The sequence below is a fragment of the Plectropomus leopardus genome, chromosome 19 (genome assembly GCF_026936395.1).
Source record: "Plectropomus leopardus strain MGB_pleo_1.0 chromosome 19, ASM2693639v1, whole genome shotgun sequence".
NCBI lineage: Eukaryota > Metazoa > Chordata > Actinopteri > Perciformes > Serranidae > Plectropomus > Plectropomus leopardus.
This window is the reverse complement of record NC_142194.1, coordinates 17323542-17343663: the sequence shown is the minus strand read 5'-3', so window position 1 is coordinate 17343663 and position 20122 is coordinate 17323542. Positions and strand designations below refer to the sequence as shown.

The following is a 20122-nucleotide window of genomic DNA, read 5'->3' as shown; positions in this document are numbered from 1 at the left end:
ATTTTATACTTTTTTTGTTCTTTACCAATGTTAAAGCATTTGCACCTTCAAGTCATGAAAATTGGAGTGTCTGTCACCGTCAGCTGTCAGGGGAATACACGCAGAAAGAGAAGACTTGACTGTAACACACAGGTAAGACTCCTGAGAACACTGACACCGTGGGTCTTTTTTAAGGGTTGGTCAAATGCTTAAAATAATATTTGAATTTAAAATAATTGCTAGAATTAAAAGAAAAGTTGATAAACTGTAACTGGATTTTTAAAAAAATATTTTGAATTTAATTTTTGACTTAAAGTCCAGTGTGTTGGATTTCGTGACACGTATGTTTCAAGCCCGTAGGAGGCAAATGTAATAATTAAAAAAATCAAATTGCCTTCTCTAGAGCCACTGCCTAATTTGTTATTTTTGGACTACTGAAGAAACAACATGGTGGGCTCCACCATGGAGGACCCACTCCGTGTGTAGATATGAAGAGCTCATTCTGAGGTAATGAAAACACGATTCCTATTTTCAGATGATTATTAGCTATTAAAAATATAGTTATGAATTTTTTAAACCATTTTTTTGCCAATAGATGCCCTTAAATCCTGCACATTGAACCTTAAAGTTTAATTGTATTAGTGCTAAAAAGATTAGTTTATTTTAATTCTTTTTTTTAAATGGATTTATCATTTAAGTCATTTCAAAGCAAAAACCTCAAAACATGTAATTCTTCCAGTTTTTGTTGCTGCTTTTCTGTTTGTGAAGATTAAATTCAGACTTTTGGCTACACTAAATCTTCTAAACGATCTTCACCTTGGATTTTAGGTAATGCTGATGGGCATTTGAAAAAAGAAGAGTAGCAGAGGACTTCAACAAAAGTAAGGGACTGTTTATTATTTATGAGAGGGGAGGGGGCAGTGCGGAGTAGTGGAGTCACTTTCAATACTTTTTGGCAGTGGGGAGGGAGTTATATGTTTTTATTTGGCTTAGGGGAGGAACATGCCGTCAGAAGCCCAAACCTGCAATTTTTTAAGGTGCAAAATCACATAATTTATCATATCCATAAACTAGGAAATATGGTTATTTATGGTGAAGGGAGGGTCATGTTTTGTCCGCCAGTCACTTAGGGAGGCTCAAGGAAATATGTGTAACTCCAGTGAGGGTCATAATATTAAAAAATAAATAAATAAAAAATAGCCTAATTAATAAAGTGCATTAATGACATTTACACCATAAATTCATACAGTAAAGACAGAAATTGGTGCTTAAAAAATTATAAGACAGCAGAAAAGTGGACGGTGCTCAAATTTTTTGGTGGATAAAATTTTACAAAAAAATGTAAATAAATCATTGTAATAACCTTAAGGGGCACTTTGTTTAACCGTCTGATAGCAGAGCAAATTGGTTTGGTTTCTGAAGAAATCGCCCTAGAATTAAAGAAACTAGCGAAGTTACAAATAAAAATACCAGAAAATAAGCAAATACATGAATAAAATAAAAAAATAGTAAACAAATAAACAAAAAAATAACTAAAAAAATTGCCTCAAAAAAGTGCTAACATAATTTATACATCTTCTTGCTTTTCTGTAACATTTTATGTATATAATCAAGAGAATTATACATCTAGTTTTCAGGACTTTAAAAAAAAATCATAACTAATAATCCCCCCCCCCCGAGCTAATTTTTCAATCATTTCCTTGTAACCTGTTACTTAGGCTATATTTTGCAGTTTGCGGGACATTTCTTGCCACGTTGCTGATTATGTGTTTTTTAAATAAATTTCTCAGCTTTCAAAGCTTTAAATGCATGCGAAAGGCGTCTCAAGAAAACTGATGATCCAGGTGTTACAGGATTAACTAAAGCCACCTAAACTACATGTAGGCTAGCAGATGATTACTATTTCTAATTTTCTGTAAACGATGTGATAAGACGTTGCCATCGCTGCCCAGCTCGCGCTCATTAGTGTCCATGCTGTCCAGAGACGGGGCTGGAGCATCATCCAGCATCACATGCCGCTGTACCTGCTCTCCTCCAACATGGACCAGTGTTTGGCCCTGACGTCAGCCGTTACCGCCCTGCCTGCAGTATCGGTGCCTACAGAAGATGATGATGGAGACGGGAGAAGCGGCCTCGCCATGAATCCCAACCGGAGGAGGAATTAAGGCGAAAGTGAGACAAGTGTCGACAAACTTTCGGATGGGGACACCGAAACGTGCACCTTTCACATCTGGCGCACGAAGAGATGATGTTCCGCGGCGGCGGCGGCCAAACGCGAGGGAGCGGCGGGCTGTGCCGCTCCGCACGGGGTGTTCCTCAGTTTGGCACAGCTCCTGCGCCCACTGTGGAGGCGATTTAGGGAAGACATCTACTGGGTAGACATCACGAAGCGGTCAGTATTCAACATCACCGTGGATCTGATGAGCAGAGGTGAAGAAATCCCCTTTAAAGGGTGGAGCTGCGGTTTCTTGAATAAATGATGAGGAATTCCGCTCGTCACTCTCAGCCTAATTGTGAAAGGTTGATTTGATGTTTATGTGTGACGGACACTGAGACTCGACCACATTGTTTTCGTGGGTGAACAATGACACAGGTGATGTTATGTCACCAGAACGACTGCTAGAGATGATGGCTGCTGGCTGGAGCGGGACTACCCGGAGGATTCGCGTAAAGCGCCCTGACAGCGGCTCTCCATGGAGGCTGTTTATGCAATCCGACGCAGTGTTGCAAGTGGGCTGAATTGATGCTATACTCTCTCCATGATATGTTATGATCCCCAGAACTGCCAGGCCTTTGTGTTTCTGTGAAATATGCTCGGGCCTTGTGTAAAACATAAAGTGACAAAAAGGGGCCCTTTCTGGAATTAAGGCGTAAAAAAAAGGCGTCCACCATGTCGAAAGTTGTCAGTAACAAGGAGAAGAAATCCTTCAGTAAAAAACTCTTCCGGAGGAGCTCTGTCCGCTCCGTTGGGAGCTTTATGAACAGAGTTCTCCGGACTCTGTCCACTCTGTCTCATTTCGGCACCGACGAGCAGGCCGCCGAGGATGAGAAGGACGACGCGACTCTGATTCCGACCACCACCGGAGGCTCGGTCCCGTCCGACGACAGCGACTGTGGGGGTTTCCCCTTCGGAGACAAGGTGCCGGGGGTAGCCGGACTCAAGAACCACGGAAACACCTGCTTCATGAACGCTATCCTGCAGTGCCTGAGCAACACGGAGCTCTTTGCCGAGTACCTGGCTCTGGAGCAGTTTAAAGGGGGAGAGACGACCAGCAGCAGCAACGATAAGGCCAAATCCAACGGGGTGCTGGTGCAGAAGAAGGCGAGCCAGCAGCAGCAGGAGGCCGGGGAGGTGACCGAGCAGCTGTCCGGTCTGGTTCGGGCTCTCTGGACCTTTGAGTACACACCTCAGCACAGTAGAGACTTCAAGGTAGGCTGTGCATCATGCAGGGCTCCTAAATGTGAGAGTTTGATTGGTTGAATAATCAAAAAGACACAACGTGCAAAAAAGCACTGTAAAATCTGACAGGTTGATTTTAGGCAAAATAATCTTTGAAACAGACTGACTTTAAAAGGGAAAAGTAGGGTGAAGTAGGGTCATGTGGGACACTTTTTGGTAGGCTACATTACAGAGAAAAGCACTTAAAACTCTTCAGACTACACTGTTACTTTTATAACGTGTGGTTCTATGAAGAAAATATGTCATTAGGTAAAAATAATTCAGAATCCTTGGACCTTCAAACACGTTGAGAACCCGGACCTGAAACATATGACATGCTCAGGTTAAATGGGACAGTCATGTTTATCTGTTTTTTTTTGTCTTGGCTTCAATGTTTAAATCCATTTATCAGTTATAATTTTATGGCAGCTGGTCGTCTAAAACATGCTGGCTGCTAATATTTAAAGAGCCCAAGAATGTAAAACCTTATTTGTCCCACTTTACCTGATGTCCCACTTTACCTGACTTTACCCTAACTATTAATCTTAATTTATGTTGACCTAATATCTACTTGTTAAATTTACTTCAAATTTAGCTGTTTTTATATACTTAATTTTGTGAAGTTGTTGCAACTTAAAAATGACAAGTGGAATTACCTTGTTCTTTCTAAGTGTTAACAACTTCAGTAAACCAAGTTAGTCTGACTTAATGTGATCATGACCAAAAGGATTTTGTCAGTGATGAAGTTAGGCGGTCTGCAAGTTTTAATTTTTTTAACATGTTTAAGAATACACAAATATGATTGATTAGTTTGCAACGGGCAGAATACAGATATATAGTACAGTAAACTTACTGAAGTTGCTAAAACTTAGAAAGATTAATTAAATTAAACATTTTTTTTTAAAGTTGCAACAACTTCACAAAATTAAGTAAATATAACTAAATTTTAAGTAAATGTAACAATTAGATATAATGTAAAAATGAATTAAGACTAATAGTTATATTTGCTTACAGTTTGCAAGGCAATCTGTTTCCCAGATTTTGTTAAGTAAACTTGTCAGACTTTTCAGTGTAGAGGGATTGGCTATTTTGTGCATTTTGACCAAAATTACTGTAGATCCTAGCAAGATAAAAAGTTTCCATGCCTGATCTATTTTTAAATGAAAGTATATATTTTTATATGAGTAACTTGCAACAAACTGAGATGCAAGGTGAGGATATGATCTTCTAAAATGAATAACTTTGTTCGTAGAGTTCAGGGAGGACACAGGGGGCACGTACCCCTATATATTCAGAATTTGTGAATTTCTGCCCCCAAAGTAAGCATGAGAGTAGCAGGATTTTTGTTGGGAAAAATTATGAAACAAAACATGAGAATATTTGAGATATTAAAAGAAAAAACTCATCATCAACATAGAAGGCATGCCTGCAGGTTTCTGGGCAGTGTTGGGGGGGGGGCACAGGGGTCATGTATACACCTTAATATTTAGAACGTGCATTTGTCCCCCAAAAGAAATGCATGAAAGCAGCAACAACCTTTGTTTTGAAAAAAAAAATATTTAAAAAAAAAAGTTTTATAAAGACATTTACACCATAGATTAATGCAGAAAATGAATGTTGAAACAATGATTTTTGCTGTTTATAAAGAGCACAGGCTTACATTTTAGTCATTTTTAATTGGTTCTAGCAGCAGGTCAAAAATCTTAAAACAAGAGTAAAGTCAGCACCTTAGCCCGTTTGTGCCTTTTGTGTACCATTGATACAAGACAAGTGGGACCAGTAATAGCTAAGATAATTGTGTTGCGCAATCTGTTTATATCATCAGTGGTTAATAGAAACAACTTTTCTGTGCTCTGTATAATACAGATGGTTTAGTCCCAATAGGTAGTATATGTGAAATAAATAAATATGAATTTGAGTCTATTTAATATCATGGAAGTCCTTCATCTGTCAGGGTCAGATGCAGCGATTATGCACTGGCCTTGACTGCTTTGCTTGTTAGCAAGCCTCTGGAGCAGTATCCCTCCTATTGCATTAATGTTTAGTGCCCTATCCAATGCAGAAGTGATTATTTTATATCATATTTTATATATGAAAACACTTGGTTGTTCCTGTCTGAATCTGACTCCAGCACAGCTCACAGTTCTAGTTTTAGTTCATGTAATACAGTATGTATACTTACAATCAGCCTTTATTTAGATGAGAATGAATCCTAATGAAACAGATGAAGTCAGTGTTCTTGGACTAACTTTCCCTCTATGAAAAGGTTTTTTTAGCCTGTCAGCTGAGTCTTACATCTGAGCTGTGACAAAAGTCATCTGTTTTTGGACTGTCTGTGCCACACTTATCAGCTTTTGTCGCAGCCTCGTCTGCTTTTCATCGTTTCACCTCACAAACCTGCATCCCGGTGCTTAAAAGTCTGCTTGTCACAATCACAAAGGCTTGTTCTTTCGCAACAGGGCTACTTTTATTTTTGTAATTTTTTTGTCTGATAACCTATTTTCTAAATTCAAAAGTTCAAAATACATAAGAGGGAGGGCTTCAGTTGAACAGGGCCATACAACACATTGCTTATTCTTGACAGTGTTACTATTTCTGTCCACTTTTTTCTACCTTGGTTGCCAGCCAAAGTACAAACTGTCTGATTGGATATAGATTATTCACTCCAGAGTGAGAGGCCTTGAATCTGTTAAACTCAGTAGGGAAATGAAGTGCAAAACCAAGCCCATCAGGCACTTTATAAACAATATTTGTAACATTTAGTATCTAATTTGTAGGAAAACTGTCAATATATTCAAAAGCTAATGGTGATTTGTCTTTTTTGTTCATTTTTTCAAATTCAAATGCAAATTATTTTGGCTAGTTGCATCCCAGGATGTTTATTTTTAAGAGCACAGGTTAAGTTTCAACATTGGAAGAGACATAAATTAAACTGGGGGGTTTGGGGGTCCCCTGACAGAAAATTTTGAGCATCAAACACTTTATATCCTGCGTTCTTGTGAATTTTTAGGCCCTGTTCTGTGCATATTCTGCATAATTTTATGTTGGAAACATCTGTAATTCTGTTAAAATAAAAGTCCTCAGCTACTTTCATGCTTTTATTGTGAGGGACAAAAACCCGTTCTAAAAGTTGAGGGGCCTATCCCCCCCAAAAAATCTACACCCATGCCTTCTATGCTGTTGAGGACTTTGTCTTCTAATATTTAAAAGATTCTAGTATTTGGATGTATTAAATCTACTCTCACACTCAGAACAAAAATTTGTTTTGCCTTCCAATTTTTAAGTCCCAACCTTGAATGCAGCTAATTGAACTTTAGCAAAACATGCTATTTTTGTGGTTATTGTACATTACAGCTAGGTATGGACTTGCAACCGTTTTGTGCCTCTTTCCCTCGGACCACAATCTGAGCCTAAAACTGAGAGCACTTAAAGATCATTAGGAATACATCCGTAATGATAACACAGGGGAATTATCCTCTGTGTCTCAGAGTCCATTTTCTCCCAGAAGCAATTGGTTTGGGGATTATGTTGTTGTACGCCATCCAAACACAATCTGCACAAACTCTCATAGATGAATATGAGACACATTCAAGATTTGTGAAAAGCCATTCTTGATGTGACAATGTGACGGGTGGTAAAACACATCCAACAAATGGTGGCAGTCTGTAAACAACACAAGGTAATGGAAATCAGTGGTTGATAAAATTATTAGACTTCTTTTGTTTTGTAGGGAAATATATTAACCTGATATGAAAGGCTGTGCTTTTCTGAAGAGATAGTGTTTTTTTAAACAAAGCATTATTAAGATTCAGTTTGCATTTCAGTCACTGTTTTAATCTTGTTGTTAATTTGTCTAAAATTGTCTTATAATCAATGGAGTCATCAGCCTCTCCATAAAGACAACCTCTGTAGCCAAACCCCAGAAGGAAGCCTAGCTGTTGTACAAAATGCTGATTCTGCATCGGTAATGCCTTCAAAATGAGGAAGAACGTCCCACGGGACACGCCAGAAGAGGCACACAGAGCACAGTCCCCTCATATCTTTGACCTTGCGTGACATTTGATAGCCAGCAGAGGTGACTTTGTAGCTGCCAGCCTGGTAGGCTCTGTAGAGTACACGCTGTTGTCATCTCCGATAGCTAATTGTCAGTGAGGTTAAGCTGTCGATTTCCAGCCTGGTGTCCTGGTTTTAAAAAGCTTCTCCGCGCCTGTGTCTCACCATTGCTCACACCTCTGCTGACCTTTCCGGATTGTGCTGATCATCATCCTGGTCGCTGAATATTTTATGATGAGGCAATGATGTCAACAAAAATCATTTCTGTTTCAGGAGCAGTCAGTTGAACTATAATTTGTTTGTCTTGCGGTAGAATGTGGTGTCCAAGAGCGCCCTTCAGTTCAAGGGTAACTCCCAGCACGACGCCCAGGAATTCCTCCTCTGGTTGCTGGATAGAGTTCATGAAGACCTCAACCATATCGTCCACCCTGACATCAGACCCCCCAGGAAGGTAAATACCAAATTAGCACACAGTTATTGCCGTACAGAGTACTCTACATTCAGCAATACACCAGGACGATGGGAATATCTGAACAATATTTTTATGTATTGAGAGAATATTGCCTCTTTTGTGTTTCCCAGCTGATCAACATTGTAATAAACAGAATGTTGCAGTACTATAAACTGCACTACTGGTGACTGCTGGTGTTATGTAACATCCATTATATTGTTTTTGTTTATCAAATAAATTCTCTTCTTTTTTACAGCCTCCAGTAGAGGAGGAAAATGCCCCTGAAGGATCTCCACTACCAGCACCTGGCTCTTTTGTACAGGAGTTGTTTCAGGCACAATACAGGTGAGATTTCAGTCGCTGGAATATAAACCAACTGTAAACACTGATTCACTACCTGCCAGCTCACATTAATATTAATCTGAAAACCCATGAGGAACATTTATGAATTGTAAAACAAAGTCCATAACATACTGTATCATGTTAAAGGCAACTCTTAGAAAAAATCTGAAATATTCCAAACACATAACACACAACTGTGATGAAATACTCCAAACAAAAGCATTAATGAGCCTATTTTGACAATGGCACAGTTCCTGCAGCCGAGAGTATGCAGAAGTGGTAGCTGATTAAAAATGTACAGAAGTATAATTACTTTGCAACCTTTTCAAAGCTTAAAATTAAGTCAGTGGATAAAAGTATGAAGATTAGTGGGATTTTAGATTAGGTTGAAGATTCAATATATCAGTATTTTTCAATTCACTACAAGTACTGATATAAAAAAATATAATGCTTTACATTTGATTGTATTAAACTCTAGGGGCCTTGTCTGGGCTCCCTGGTAAACTGTTGTTACCATCTGGGGGCTTTTATTTTTGAAATCCCACCTCACCCAGGGCCCTTGATCTGTGGGGTTTTATTTTGAAAATCCAGCCTTGTCTAGGGCTCCAAGTTAAACTCCTGTTAACAAATGTGTTTTATTGTTTTTTATTACTTTGGGCAAATGAGTTGCTGGATTTACTGTCAACGTGGCATTTTCCTAGCCCATGGCAATCGAGAGATCCTTACTGCTGAGCAGCGATATATGTTTAATTTGTGTATTAAAGTGTAAAAACAGCACACTATGGTTTTAGTGGGGTTGTGAGCTGGACTTAACCTACTTGTGTCTTGTCGTCACCGCACGTTTACCAGGCAGGATATATAGTAGTTTGGCACATGACCCCTGTAAAAGTAAAATATGCCATTTTTACACTTTACTTTTTATTCTGATTGAATAAATGAGACATAAAGGGTTAAATCTCAGGCTTTAAAGTTGCTAGCAGAGATTAATTTACCTATGGACAGAATCAGGCTAGTTGTTTCCCCCAGTGTTTCCAGCCTTTATGCTAAGCTAAGCTAATTTGGCACTCAAACGAGAGTGGTATCAATCTTTTCATCAAACTCTCGACAAGGACGTGAATAAGCGTATTTCAGTGAACAGTGAGCTCTCCCATTAAAATGACACACTAACATCATGTCTCTGTAAAGGTCCTCCCTGACTTGCCCTCACTGCCAGAAACAGAGCAACACCTTTGATCCTTTCCTCTGCATCTCACTGCCAATCCCGGTACCTCACACACGGTAAGGTGACTCTGCATCTTGTTTATGAGTAAGACAATATCTATCAGACAAAAAAAAAATGTCCCCGTATCCAAAAATGCAGCAAGACAAAGAAATGTCAAACACAGCCTAGACAAACACAGCAAAACACCTGACAGCCGAAAGTTAAAATTAGAAGATGCAGTCTATTTTTGAAACATCAGTCCAGGCATTGTTATGAAACAGCCAATTAATTTGAGTCTGTCTGTGTTGCAGGCCACTGTATGTGACAGTGGTGTACCAAGGAAAGTGCTCCCACTGCATGAGAGTCGGGGTGGCGGTGCCTCTTTCTGGCACCGTGTCCAGGCTGAGACAAGCTGTGGCCCAAGAGACCAAAATCCCTGCCCAACAGGTGCTGTCTCATTAGAAACTTCCATTTTTAAGGCCATTAATGTATCAATATTAAGAGGATTAAACATAGAGTGTACTGGATGCTATGAGAGAATTAAGCGGTCGAGTTTGTATTTATCTCAGAGTGAAAAAAGTATTTTAACATGAGTGCTTTATAAATATATACCCTGCTTTTGTTACTTTTGTTCTGCTCAGATCGTCCTCACTGAAATGTACTTTGACGGCTTTCATCGCTCCTTCTGTGACGATGTCGACGACCTTGAGATCATTCAGGAGAGCGACTCCATCTTCGCCTTCGAGACACCTGAGCTATTCAGACCGGAGCAGATTCGCTCCAAGCGAGGGGGTACGACATCCTGTTTGTTCCTCCTGAAATGAGTTTAGCTCTTCGTCTTATTACGCTGGCGGGAGAGGAAATTCGATTAGAAATGGACTAATAATCAAGGAGTTGCTACACACACTGACCAGCATGTTGGATTGATTTTGTGTTAAATTTCACGTTTGTGTCTTGATATTTTGCTGTATATTACAGGGAGCCCACACGCAAATCTCAACCAGAACAACTTAAAGTATGGCACAGATAATAACAGGATATCCACACAAATACAAGAGCCGACAACCCCGCCTCAGAGTCCCAATAAGAATAGTGGACAGGCTGAGAAGATCGTCCTGTTGGTGTGTAACAGAGCCTGCGCTGGACAGCAAGGACGCAGGTATGGAAGAATACTTCAAGGTTTAAATCATCATCCCAAAGACAGCTTAAAAGTGATGCAGGTTCGTTTTTGTTTTTGCAGGTTTGGTAATCCTTTTATTCTGTATTTGGAGCGCACAGTGACATGGGATGTACTTCAGAAGGAGATCTTGGAGAAGATGCGGCATCTTTTGCGCCCTGGAGTCTTTGTGCAGGTACATAGTCTTTGCATACTCTATGATTTTGATTAACTTTTAATCATTGGTGGAATGTACCAAGTACCTTTACTCAAGTACTGTACTTAAGTACAAATTTGAGGTATTTGTGCTTTACTTGAGTATTTCCCTTTCATGCTTTATACTTTACTTTCACTACATTTCAGAAGGTAATATTGTACATTTTGCTTCACAGCAGCTTTACTGCAGCTTCACTGCAGCTTTAGTTACTTTATAAATTAAGACTTTCGCATAAAAATCTAACCAGAGTTTGTAAAATATAATGTTTTGTACAGCTGAAATAAGTAGTTGATTGATCAGTTTGCTGGTTGTCAGATATAAATTATTAACTATTTTGATAAATATTAAGGTAATTTTCACTTTTTTAAAATAATATTGAGATGTTGGAGATGGGGATCTATATTTGTTTTTAATAATTTTGAGGACTTTCGTTGTTGTTTTTTTTTTATGATTTTGAGTTTCACTGTGTTTTTTTTTCTTCATTTTTTCTAATAATTTTCTTTTTTTCTTTTAAAAAATAATTTTGAGATTTTGGGGTGGGTTTTTTTTCTATGTTACTGATACATTTCAGTTTTTAGAGGTGCTGTTTTGTATTTTAGAATTTTGAGTTTTGGGATGGTTTTTCTGTTTTCTTTTAAATAATTTTGTGATTTCGGTGTGTGTGTGTATCTGTGTTTAATAATTTTCAGTTTCCTTTTATTTTGCCGCATTGGGTCCTTTTACTTTAATACATTAAGTACTTTTTCCTGATTAAACCTACTTTTACTTTAGTGACATATTTAATGCATGACTTTAAAATTGTATAGTAAAAGAGTATTTTCACAGTGTGATATTAGTACTTCTACTTAAGTATAGGAACTGAATACTTCCTCCACCACTGCTTTTAATCACAACTTTCTGTTATGTTTATAATGCCATATCCTTGGCGGTCTGTAGGTGGGGCCCTTCACTCTGCGTGTGGTAGGAGTGGTTGGAATCACATATCTCTTGCCTCAGGAGGAGCAGCCGCTCTGCCATCCCTCCGTGGAGAGGTAATATCACTTATCTCCACCAGGGGGGAGTGTTATTGCGCTTGAGTAGTCATTATATAAACCCTGCAGTCAGTTCAATCCACTTGAAGTTGATTGAAGAGTTACAGTATGTAGGCCGACTCTTCAGTGGTATTGATGTTAAAATATCTCCAGAGATGTATAATAGCCTGTCTGGTTTTATAGATTTTCTAATGAAAATGTGTTGACCTCTGTGGTTGTTTCATGGATTTTTATAAATGAGGGGAATTAGAAAAAAACAGAAGCAGAAAAGAAACCCCCAGCCACATTTAAGTTACAGTTAGGCTTGATGTAGTGCTTCTTTGGTTTGCCATGGCTATGGTGCAGTTTCAAGAAACGTGGTCGACCAACGTGATAACTTATGGAGATTCTATTCATATGCTTTTTTTGCAGATATATTCTCCAATAGTCATAATGTGTATTTTCTTCTACCTCTGTTTAATGTGGAATTTCAATTTATATGTAAAAAAAAAAACCTGATTGGAAAAAAAAATGCTGATATGCGTGGGGGAGGTGAAAAGGTTGATGTATTTATAAAGGTAAGGTCAGTGTCAGATATGTACAGCAATGGTGGATGGAAATGCACATGCTTATTTTGAAAATTTTCTGAAGATTTGGGTAAGATGGACACCCAGCTATAGCAATGGCTTTTCCTGGCAGCCTGAAATTCAAACAAGGTGTCTTCAGATAAAAAAAAACTGTTATAGGGTCTTAAAATTAACTTAAAAATATTAGGCCTTAAAAGTCATTAGATAGTCTTAAATTTAAATCCTGCGTACTTGCCACAAACTCTTCTTCTTTGTGTCTTTTTACTCTATAAATGCACTTAACTTTTGACAAAATGTAGGTTAATCCAACTAATGTTGCCTAGGCTTGGATCCAGCATGTTATGTTACCAGAAAGTACTTTGTTTACTCACCTCAAGTGCCCTCAAGTGTCCATACTCCCCACGTGTACCAATCCACATATTCACCCAAATGCGTTTTCTCCGTTTCTTTTCTTTCTTAGCCCAGATGGTGGCGCATATAACCACTGCTGCCACCTGTCTTGTATCCATAGCTGTGTTCAAAACCGTTCTCTATCATGGGAGTAGTGTTGTGTGTTCGCCAATTTGTAGTAGCATTTGAATTCTCAGTGGTTAATTTCTGCTCATTCTAATTTTCAACAGGGCATTCAAGTCCTGCGGTCCCGGAGGGCCACCTCATGTCAAAATCGTTGTTGAATGGGACAAGGAGACGAAAGATTAGTAAGTTGAGATCTGAAGCAACAATCGCACGTAGTTAATTAAGACCAGATGTGTGGTGTCTTGTTTCAACAAATGCACGTAGCAAATGTCTTTTGAAGCTCTGTGTGATCCCTCTGTGACTTGTGCCATGTTATGCTCGCAGTCTGTTCAAAAGAACGGAGGATGAATACATCCCAGATGCTGAAAGCGTACGTCAAGTAAAGGAGCAGCACCTGCAGCCTCAGACCTGCTCACTTGCCCAATGCTTTCAACTCTACACCAAAGAGGAACAGGTAGGCCGAGTCATGGTAACATGTAGTGCAAAGAATGTCCCTGAGACAGAATAAATATTCAGATTAAATATTTCCTATACGTTTGATCTCAGTGGTGACGTCAAGATGCCAGATTTGGGGCTGAGGTGGTGTGGGCAGACAAGTGACAATCACAAGCACTAGATGGCGTACAATTACGCTTTTCTTTCTTTCTTTCTTTCTTTCTTTCTTTTTGCAATATTATATTTGTCATTCATAAAATGTTTAAAAAATGGCATTAACTGAACCCTTTACTGTGCAGAAAACATATCTTAACAGTTAAAAAATAAACAAAACAGAACACAAGCTAGAGTTAAGTTACTCTTTAATAACTGATTTTTTCTTCAAATTAATTTCAGCTTGCTCCTGATGATGCGTGGCGATGTCCACACTGTAAGCAGCTTCAGCAGGGCAGCATCAAGCTCAGTCTGTGGACCCTGCCAGACATCCTCATACTGCACCTGAAACGCTTTAGACAGGTATTCATGCGATTAATGAAAGTGTTAAATGCTCAGATTTCTAAAATTAAAAAATCATAAGTAACAGATAGATTATGTATTCTTGTAATACTGTGAATGAACTTGCCGTCAGATTAAATGACATAAATATGATGCAAATTCAGGATGGGGATCGAAGAATGAAGATGCAGAACATGGTGAAGTTCCCGCTCACGGGCATGGACATGGCACCCCACATGGTAAAGAGGAGCCAGAGCAGCTGGAGCCTCCCCTCACACTGGTCACCGTGGAGACGACCTTATGGATTGGGCCGTGACCCGGAGGACTACCTTTATGACTTGTACGCAGTGTGTAATCATCATGGGACCATGCAGGGAGGACATTACACAGGTAACCGAGCAGCACCAATCACAAATGGCCTTTGGTTGATATATTAACTGATTATCTTTTAAAGGAATACTTTAACCCCCAAATGACCATTTGTGTATCAGTTGCTCCCCAGGTGTTACATTGAATTCGTGAAGAAAACTTTGTTTTTCTTACATGCCTCCAGTGAATGAAGAATCCAAAAGTGGAGAAAATTCCTTATGAAATGAAGTCAATTGGGTCCGCATATAACAGCAGCCAAACTATATCAATAAATCTATTTACAAACCCTCAAATAACTTCTGCAGTATAATCTTGTCTCATTTATCCAGTCTACCACTGCTTTGATTGATAGTTTGTTCATGTTATTGTGTGACTTTCGTGAATGTGAACTAACCTTTGAAAACAGCAAAGTGATACAATATCACAAACTAACTGATGAACGCAATGATGGACGAGCAGCTACTGTAAGGTTTTTTTTTTTTTTTAAGGAATAGATAAGTTTCACTTTCAGTTCAGTTCCCTGTTGGAAAGGGCTGTCTGTTTGGGAAGTACTTAGTATACGACTTGGCAAATGAGACTTTACAGCACGATTTGTGTGAGAGTTCGTAAACGGATGTTTATTTCAATTCATCAAGAATTTTCTCAGATTTTGGATTCTTCGTTCACAGATACATGGAAGAAAAAAAGGTTTTCTTGACAAATTTAACATAAAATAATAACTGATATTCAAATTATTATTTTGTGGGTGAAGTATTACTTTAAAAAAAGCTTTCCGAGATATTTATAGTATGTTATTGCTTGTGTCTTGTAGCTCACTGTAAGAACTCCATAGATGGACAGTGGTATTGCTTTGATGACAGCGATGTTCAGCCCATATCTGAAGATGAGGTCTGCAAGCAGACTGGTTACATCTTGTTTTATCAAAGACGCGCTACAATTCCATCTTGGTCTGCCAACAGTTCTGTGGGAGGTAATGTTGTTATTATTAGCTGGTTCAATCTCTTATGTTCACATTTAAATATATTACACATGTCCAACCACTGTCTGTGTGGGACTTTAGGATCCACCAGTTCCTCTCTGTGTGAGCACTGGATCAGTCGACTGATGGGCAGCCGTCCACCCAGCCAAGCCTCGTCTGGTTCCTCCAGACGCACCTCGCTGGCCTCCCTCTCTGAGTCAGCTGAGTTTGCTGGTGAACGGAGCGAGGATGATGGTGATAAAGACTCATTCAAATACACACAGTGTCTAACTTGTTGTAATGCTTTAGTATTTGAAACATGGATGGACGTCAGATTGTCTTGTTCTGTATTCAGATGCCCTTCAAGTACTTTAACCTTCAAAACCTGAGTACAAAGGTTTAATGCTCTTTCAAAACATGGGAAAAGGCAATGAGCAAATTGTATGAAATTGTTTAAAGATGACAACAAAACAACCTGAGAGAGAGAGAGAGAGCAATATTAGAAAATCAATAAAAAAGGGAAAATTACCAGAAACTATATTTATGTATATTAGATATATATTTACAGAGGATAAAATATGTTTTAGCATTTCAGCTCATTTCCTTTTTTTCTTTTTGTTTTTTACTGTATCATTGTTTGTTGTTTTGTTAATTTCTTGTAATTTTTTCCTAATTTGTTGCAAATTTTTGGGCCATTTCTTTTTAAGCTGTGCATTGCTTTCCTCCTTTGTTTTGAAAGAAATCAAGTCAATTTGCTCAGGTTTCAAAGGGTTAGAGATGACCAATGTGAATATTTTCTCAATGTATCTTATGCTGATGCGTCTCTTTCTCATACGCAGGCTTATCGAGCCGGCCAGCAGTAAGGGGCATGCAACGACAAACATTCTCCTCAAGATCTTCCATTGCCAGCCCGCTGGCGCTTAGTGAAAACGGCACCAAACCATCCTGGTCCCACTCCGCTAAGCTCCAACTCCGCTCCAACTCTCCCTCGCGCTTTTCCCTGGAATCCCACTCCTCCTCTCCGACACTGGAAAGGATAGGAGAGGTGGTTGATACCAAGCTGACAACCTCCTGCTTCCCTGGGTCACCTAAACTAGACAAAGCATTGGGGGGAAAGTCTGCCCTTGCAGCTTTGGATGGCAATGTAGGCAGTAAGAAGCTGTTAGAGCAGGTTCACTCTAAGGCTGTGGCTCAGGCAGAGCAGAGGAGCCCTCTCCAGACTGGGGACAACAACAATCTAGTCGCTGCTTCTGAGCAGATCAGTCCTCGACACGGGGCAGCTGCAAAGGACCCGAAGCTTAGAAATGGGGCTGCAGATAGTGCTGGTGTTAAAAGGACCTCAGCAAGTCCCAAGAAGCGTCCTGCCACCTCCTCAACATCATCCAGCTCTCTGTCCCCTGCATCCCCGGCCGTTGACAAGTTACCATCTCGAACACAGACAAAGAGTGCAGCATCAGCATCGACCACAAAGGAAAAAAGCGACGGTCTACCTAAAACTAGCAAGGCTGGTTCCTCGAGAACAGCAACCCCCTCCAAGAAAGGTTCCCAAACCCCGGAGGTATTACATCCGGACTCTGCCCAACAAAAGAAGAGCGGTTCTCCGGGATCACAAAGCTCCCACCCTCAAAGGAGGACATCACCCAGAGGGGGAGGCGAGAAAAGCTCAGCCTCAGGAAGGACTAAAGCAGCAGACAGGAGCACGAGCCGAGAATCCTCACGGACGAATGCGATCTCAGAGAAGAAGGTTAACCAGAGCGGTCCTCCCTCCAGGACGAGCGCTGCTAGCAGAGCGGAAAGCAGGCCGGGCCGTGCTGCTGAGAACAGGGCGGCGGGCCGGAGTTCGAGCAGTAGTTCTTCAATGGCTAGTCTCCGATCCTCAAGTGTGGGTGTTTCCTCTGCAAGCGCAGCCCCGCCGCCATCAAGGGGGGCTCGACGGAACAGTAAGACAGAGGACAAAGGTTTATCTTTCTTCAAAACCGCTCTGAGGCCAAAAGAGACCCGTAAGTCAGCGGATAGTGGGAAAGCAGGGGCAGGAGAGGCTAAAGCAAGTCCAGAGGAGGGTGGTGGGGACGCAGCTAGAGAGGGAATCCCCAAGAAAGCCCAGAATGTGGCTTCAGAAGCCCAAAGTAATGTGACCACAGCCAAAGACAAGGAATCCTCGAAGGCGTCCGCTGCAGCTAAGCATTCACTGCTGCCCTCCACAAAGTCCAAGACAGCCGGAGCAGAAACAACCACCCAGTCGTCAGCCAATGCAAAAGACCCTTCAAAGAAAGAGCCTACTAAAAAGACAATGCAGTCCAGGAAAATCCCCATCAACTCTACACAAACTAGCCAGAGGGCCAAGTGACATTATTTGAAAGGCCTGTAACAATCTCTCTAGTGCAGCTCTGAGGTGTTTTGACCATCAAAACCAGACCGATTGTCTGACAAACATCTTTAAAGCACCTGTAGCTTTTTCAGTGGTTACTGAATACCAGCTGCCATACTGGACACTTCCTGTCCACATTGTTAAATAGTTACTTAGGAATGGATTTTAATGAAGCACTTTGTATGGATTGCATTGATTTTGAGGAATATAATACTGTAATGTAAATAAGCATGGACTGCACATGTATTGAAATTATTGCCTTGTTCTGTCTGTAGCATAGTTGGGAGAAGTCCATCTTCAATAGGAGGTGAAAATAAAAGTGACTTTGCACAAGATGGAAAGCGGATATAAACTTTTACGTCAAACATGGACTCCTCAGTCACCAAAGGACGTTTACCGGCAATTTTTAACATGCTGATGCAGTGAAATATTTCCAAAAATCTTTATGTACAGCTCTCCGTCAGTATTGAGAGCCATATGTCGACAAACATCAGTGCCTCAGATAATCAAAGTATTTAATCTAAATTGTATAATTGCAGGTGTTGGTAAATTTATAATTCAATTTTAATATTTATAAAGCACTGAAAATGTAATTTCAAGTCAAACACAATTAAGCCTATTTAACCTGAACCGCTGTTTACATATGCTCCTTGGTGTAGTAATTGTGCAACAGCCTTTAAGAAGTATTTTTGTGCAGCCAGAGCGGAGATTGTTGTCGAGAGGCAGGCGAAAGTGCAGGAATGAAGCATGTGTCGTTGGTGTTAAATGTCTGGAGACTTCGGTTTGTAATGGTTCTTAAATGTTTGTGTTTTATTTACTAGTAAATAACCTATTACCCCTCAGACAAACCTCCCCCGCCTGTCACCACCTCTGCCCTCCAGCTGCTGATGCCAACACTCAACTGCGGTGTTCCTCACGGGGATCAGCCTCTTCAGACTGCCAGACATCTCCAAACATTCCTCTCAGATGAACACAGGGTTAATGTAAAAAGCCACCACGCACACACACATGCTCAAAGACAGCTGGGATGCCTTCGTTGAAAAAAAAAAATCACACAAAAAAAAACACCATACATGTACATAGAGCATTATGGTATGTTTGAGCCATCTTCTGTCCTCACGTGTGACATCACAGCTTGTGCACATCTCTAGCTCGCATCGCAGAGTAGGTTGAACGCACGGATGCAGGTCGAGAAAAAGAGATCACCACTCACGGAATATATGACAGTTGTTGCATGATAAATTGCTTATGCATGCACCTAACTATGCAAGCAGATTCTTGCTAATGCCCACACTGAGTATGTAGACGTGCTACTCTTGGATGTGTATATATTTCTAACTGTATATTTTTCCAAATGCCAGCATCAGAGAGCATGTTAAGGCATCCTTTATTGACGCTTTGTTTGCACATTTCTTCAAAGTAATACACATTTTGTATGAATGATAAGTATTGCTCATTCACTCCTCTCAAAGTAAATCAACTCACTTGCAAATTAATGTTTTCTGTATTCATTTGTCTCATGTTTTCCCCTCACAATTTTCAATGCTTAGCAACTTTTGGAGTTTTTATATGGCAGCAGAGCATTATTGCAGTTTACAAGTTGTGGTTTAACTCTCATTTATCATGTGTAATAACTTGACATTTATTGCAAATTAGAAATCTTTCCATGAGTTAAATTAAACTAAACAGTAGTGTTTTATAAAAGAAGCTTTTAAATATTTACATTTTGACAGGCTTGGTTGGGACCATTCAAGACAAACCATACTGTCTTCTGCTTTTGTTTTAAGATCCAAAAAAGTAAGAGATGAGCAATATATCTTGTCATATTTTATATTGTTTTTTTTAAATTAAATTCTTGTATGATCAAACCTCAAGCCTGTCTCAACAAATAACAGATAAGCTGCATATTTTTCACTGTGAAAGATTTCACTGGAAGGCATCATTAACTGATTTTGTAACAGGAGTCCCACCCAACTACAAATGAAATAATGACACATCAGAATTATAGATTTACTGAACGTCAGTGTGACAGTCAAGAATGAGTGATCATCAGTAACCCACCATCCAAAAACTATTTTACTTTCAGACACATGGTGCAAAGTATTATAGATGATTTTTAGTGCCTGGTGGCTACAGTGTGTTCATACTGGGCTATTCCATCCAACTCATGCAGTATATAAAGTAACATATGTATGTCAAATCATGAAACTTTGTTGATGACATGAAAGGGATGTATAAATATAATGAAATGCTGCAAGGAATTATTTATTTTCACAAATGCATGAAAACTTTTTTTTTTTTTTTTTTTTTACCATTTATACTCTGTGATTTAATGTACTGTTTGTTCTGTACTGTGTTCATCTTTTGGGTAACAGTGTGTTTTGGCATTGATTTAACAATGCAAGACAAACAAAATAAAATTATGTCATTCTGCTGAGGTGGGACCAAGTCATTGTTTGCAAGTCATGAGTAAGTCATAAGTTGTAACACTGAAGTCCTGAGTCCATTCCCTTGTCAAAACTGACAAGTCTCAACTTCAAATCCAA

At 39.6% G+C, this 20122-nt stretch overlaps 1 protein-coding gene across 1 annotated transcript; it reads left to right on the top strand.

The window, feature by feature from the left end:
- Positions 1–1672: 1672 nt before the first annotated feature.
- On the top strand, positions 1673–20005 carry LOC121958743 (ubiquitin carboxyl-terminal hydrolase 31-like). The gene is made up of 16 exons (XM_042507851.2): positions 1673–3409; positions 7785–7922; positions 8179–8267; positions 9450–9542; positions 9777–9912; positions 10107–10257; positions 10444–10624; positions 10706–10817; positions 11775–11869; positions 13056–13133; positions 13276–13405; positions 13783–13902; positions 14046–14271; positions 15062–15220; positions 15311–15463; positions 16048–20005. Exons 1-16 carry the CDS (start codon positions 2870–2872, stop codon positions 17553–17555), a joined length of 3909 nt encoding a protein of 1302 aa, XP_042363785.1. The 5' UTR covers positions 1673–2869; the 3' UTR covers positions 17556–20005.
- The last annotated feature ends 117 nt before the right edge of the window (positions 20006–20122 follow it).

Excerpts from the sequence above, each read along its gene's own strand:
- LOC121958743 (XM_042507851.2), top strand. The coding sequence starts at position 2,870 with ATGTCGAAAGTTGTCAGTAACAAGGAGAAGAAATCCTTCAGTAAAAAA. Across the intron at positions 10,258-10,443 it reads GATTCGCTCCAAGCGAGGGG|GGAGCCCACACGCAAATCTC; the intron begins GTACGACATCCT and ends TGTATATTACAG. Across the intron at positions 13,134-13,275 it reads GACAAGGAGACGAAAGATTA|TCTGTTCAAAAGAACGGAGG; the intron begins GTAAGTTGAGAT and ends TTATGCTCGCAG.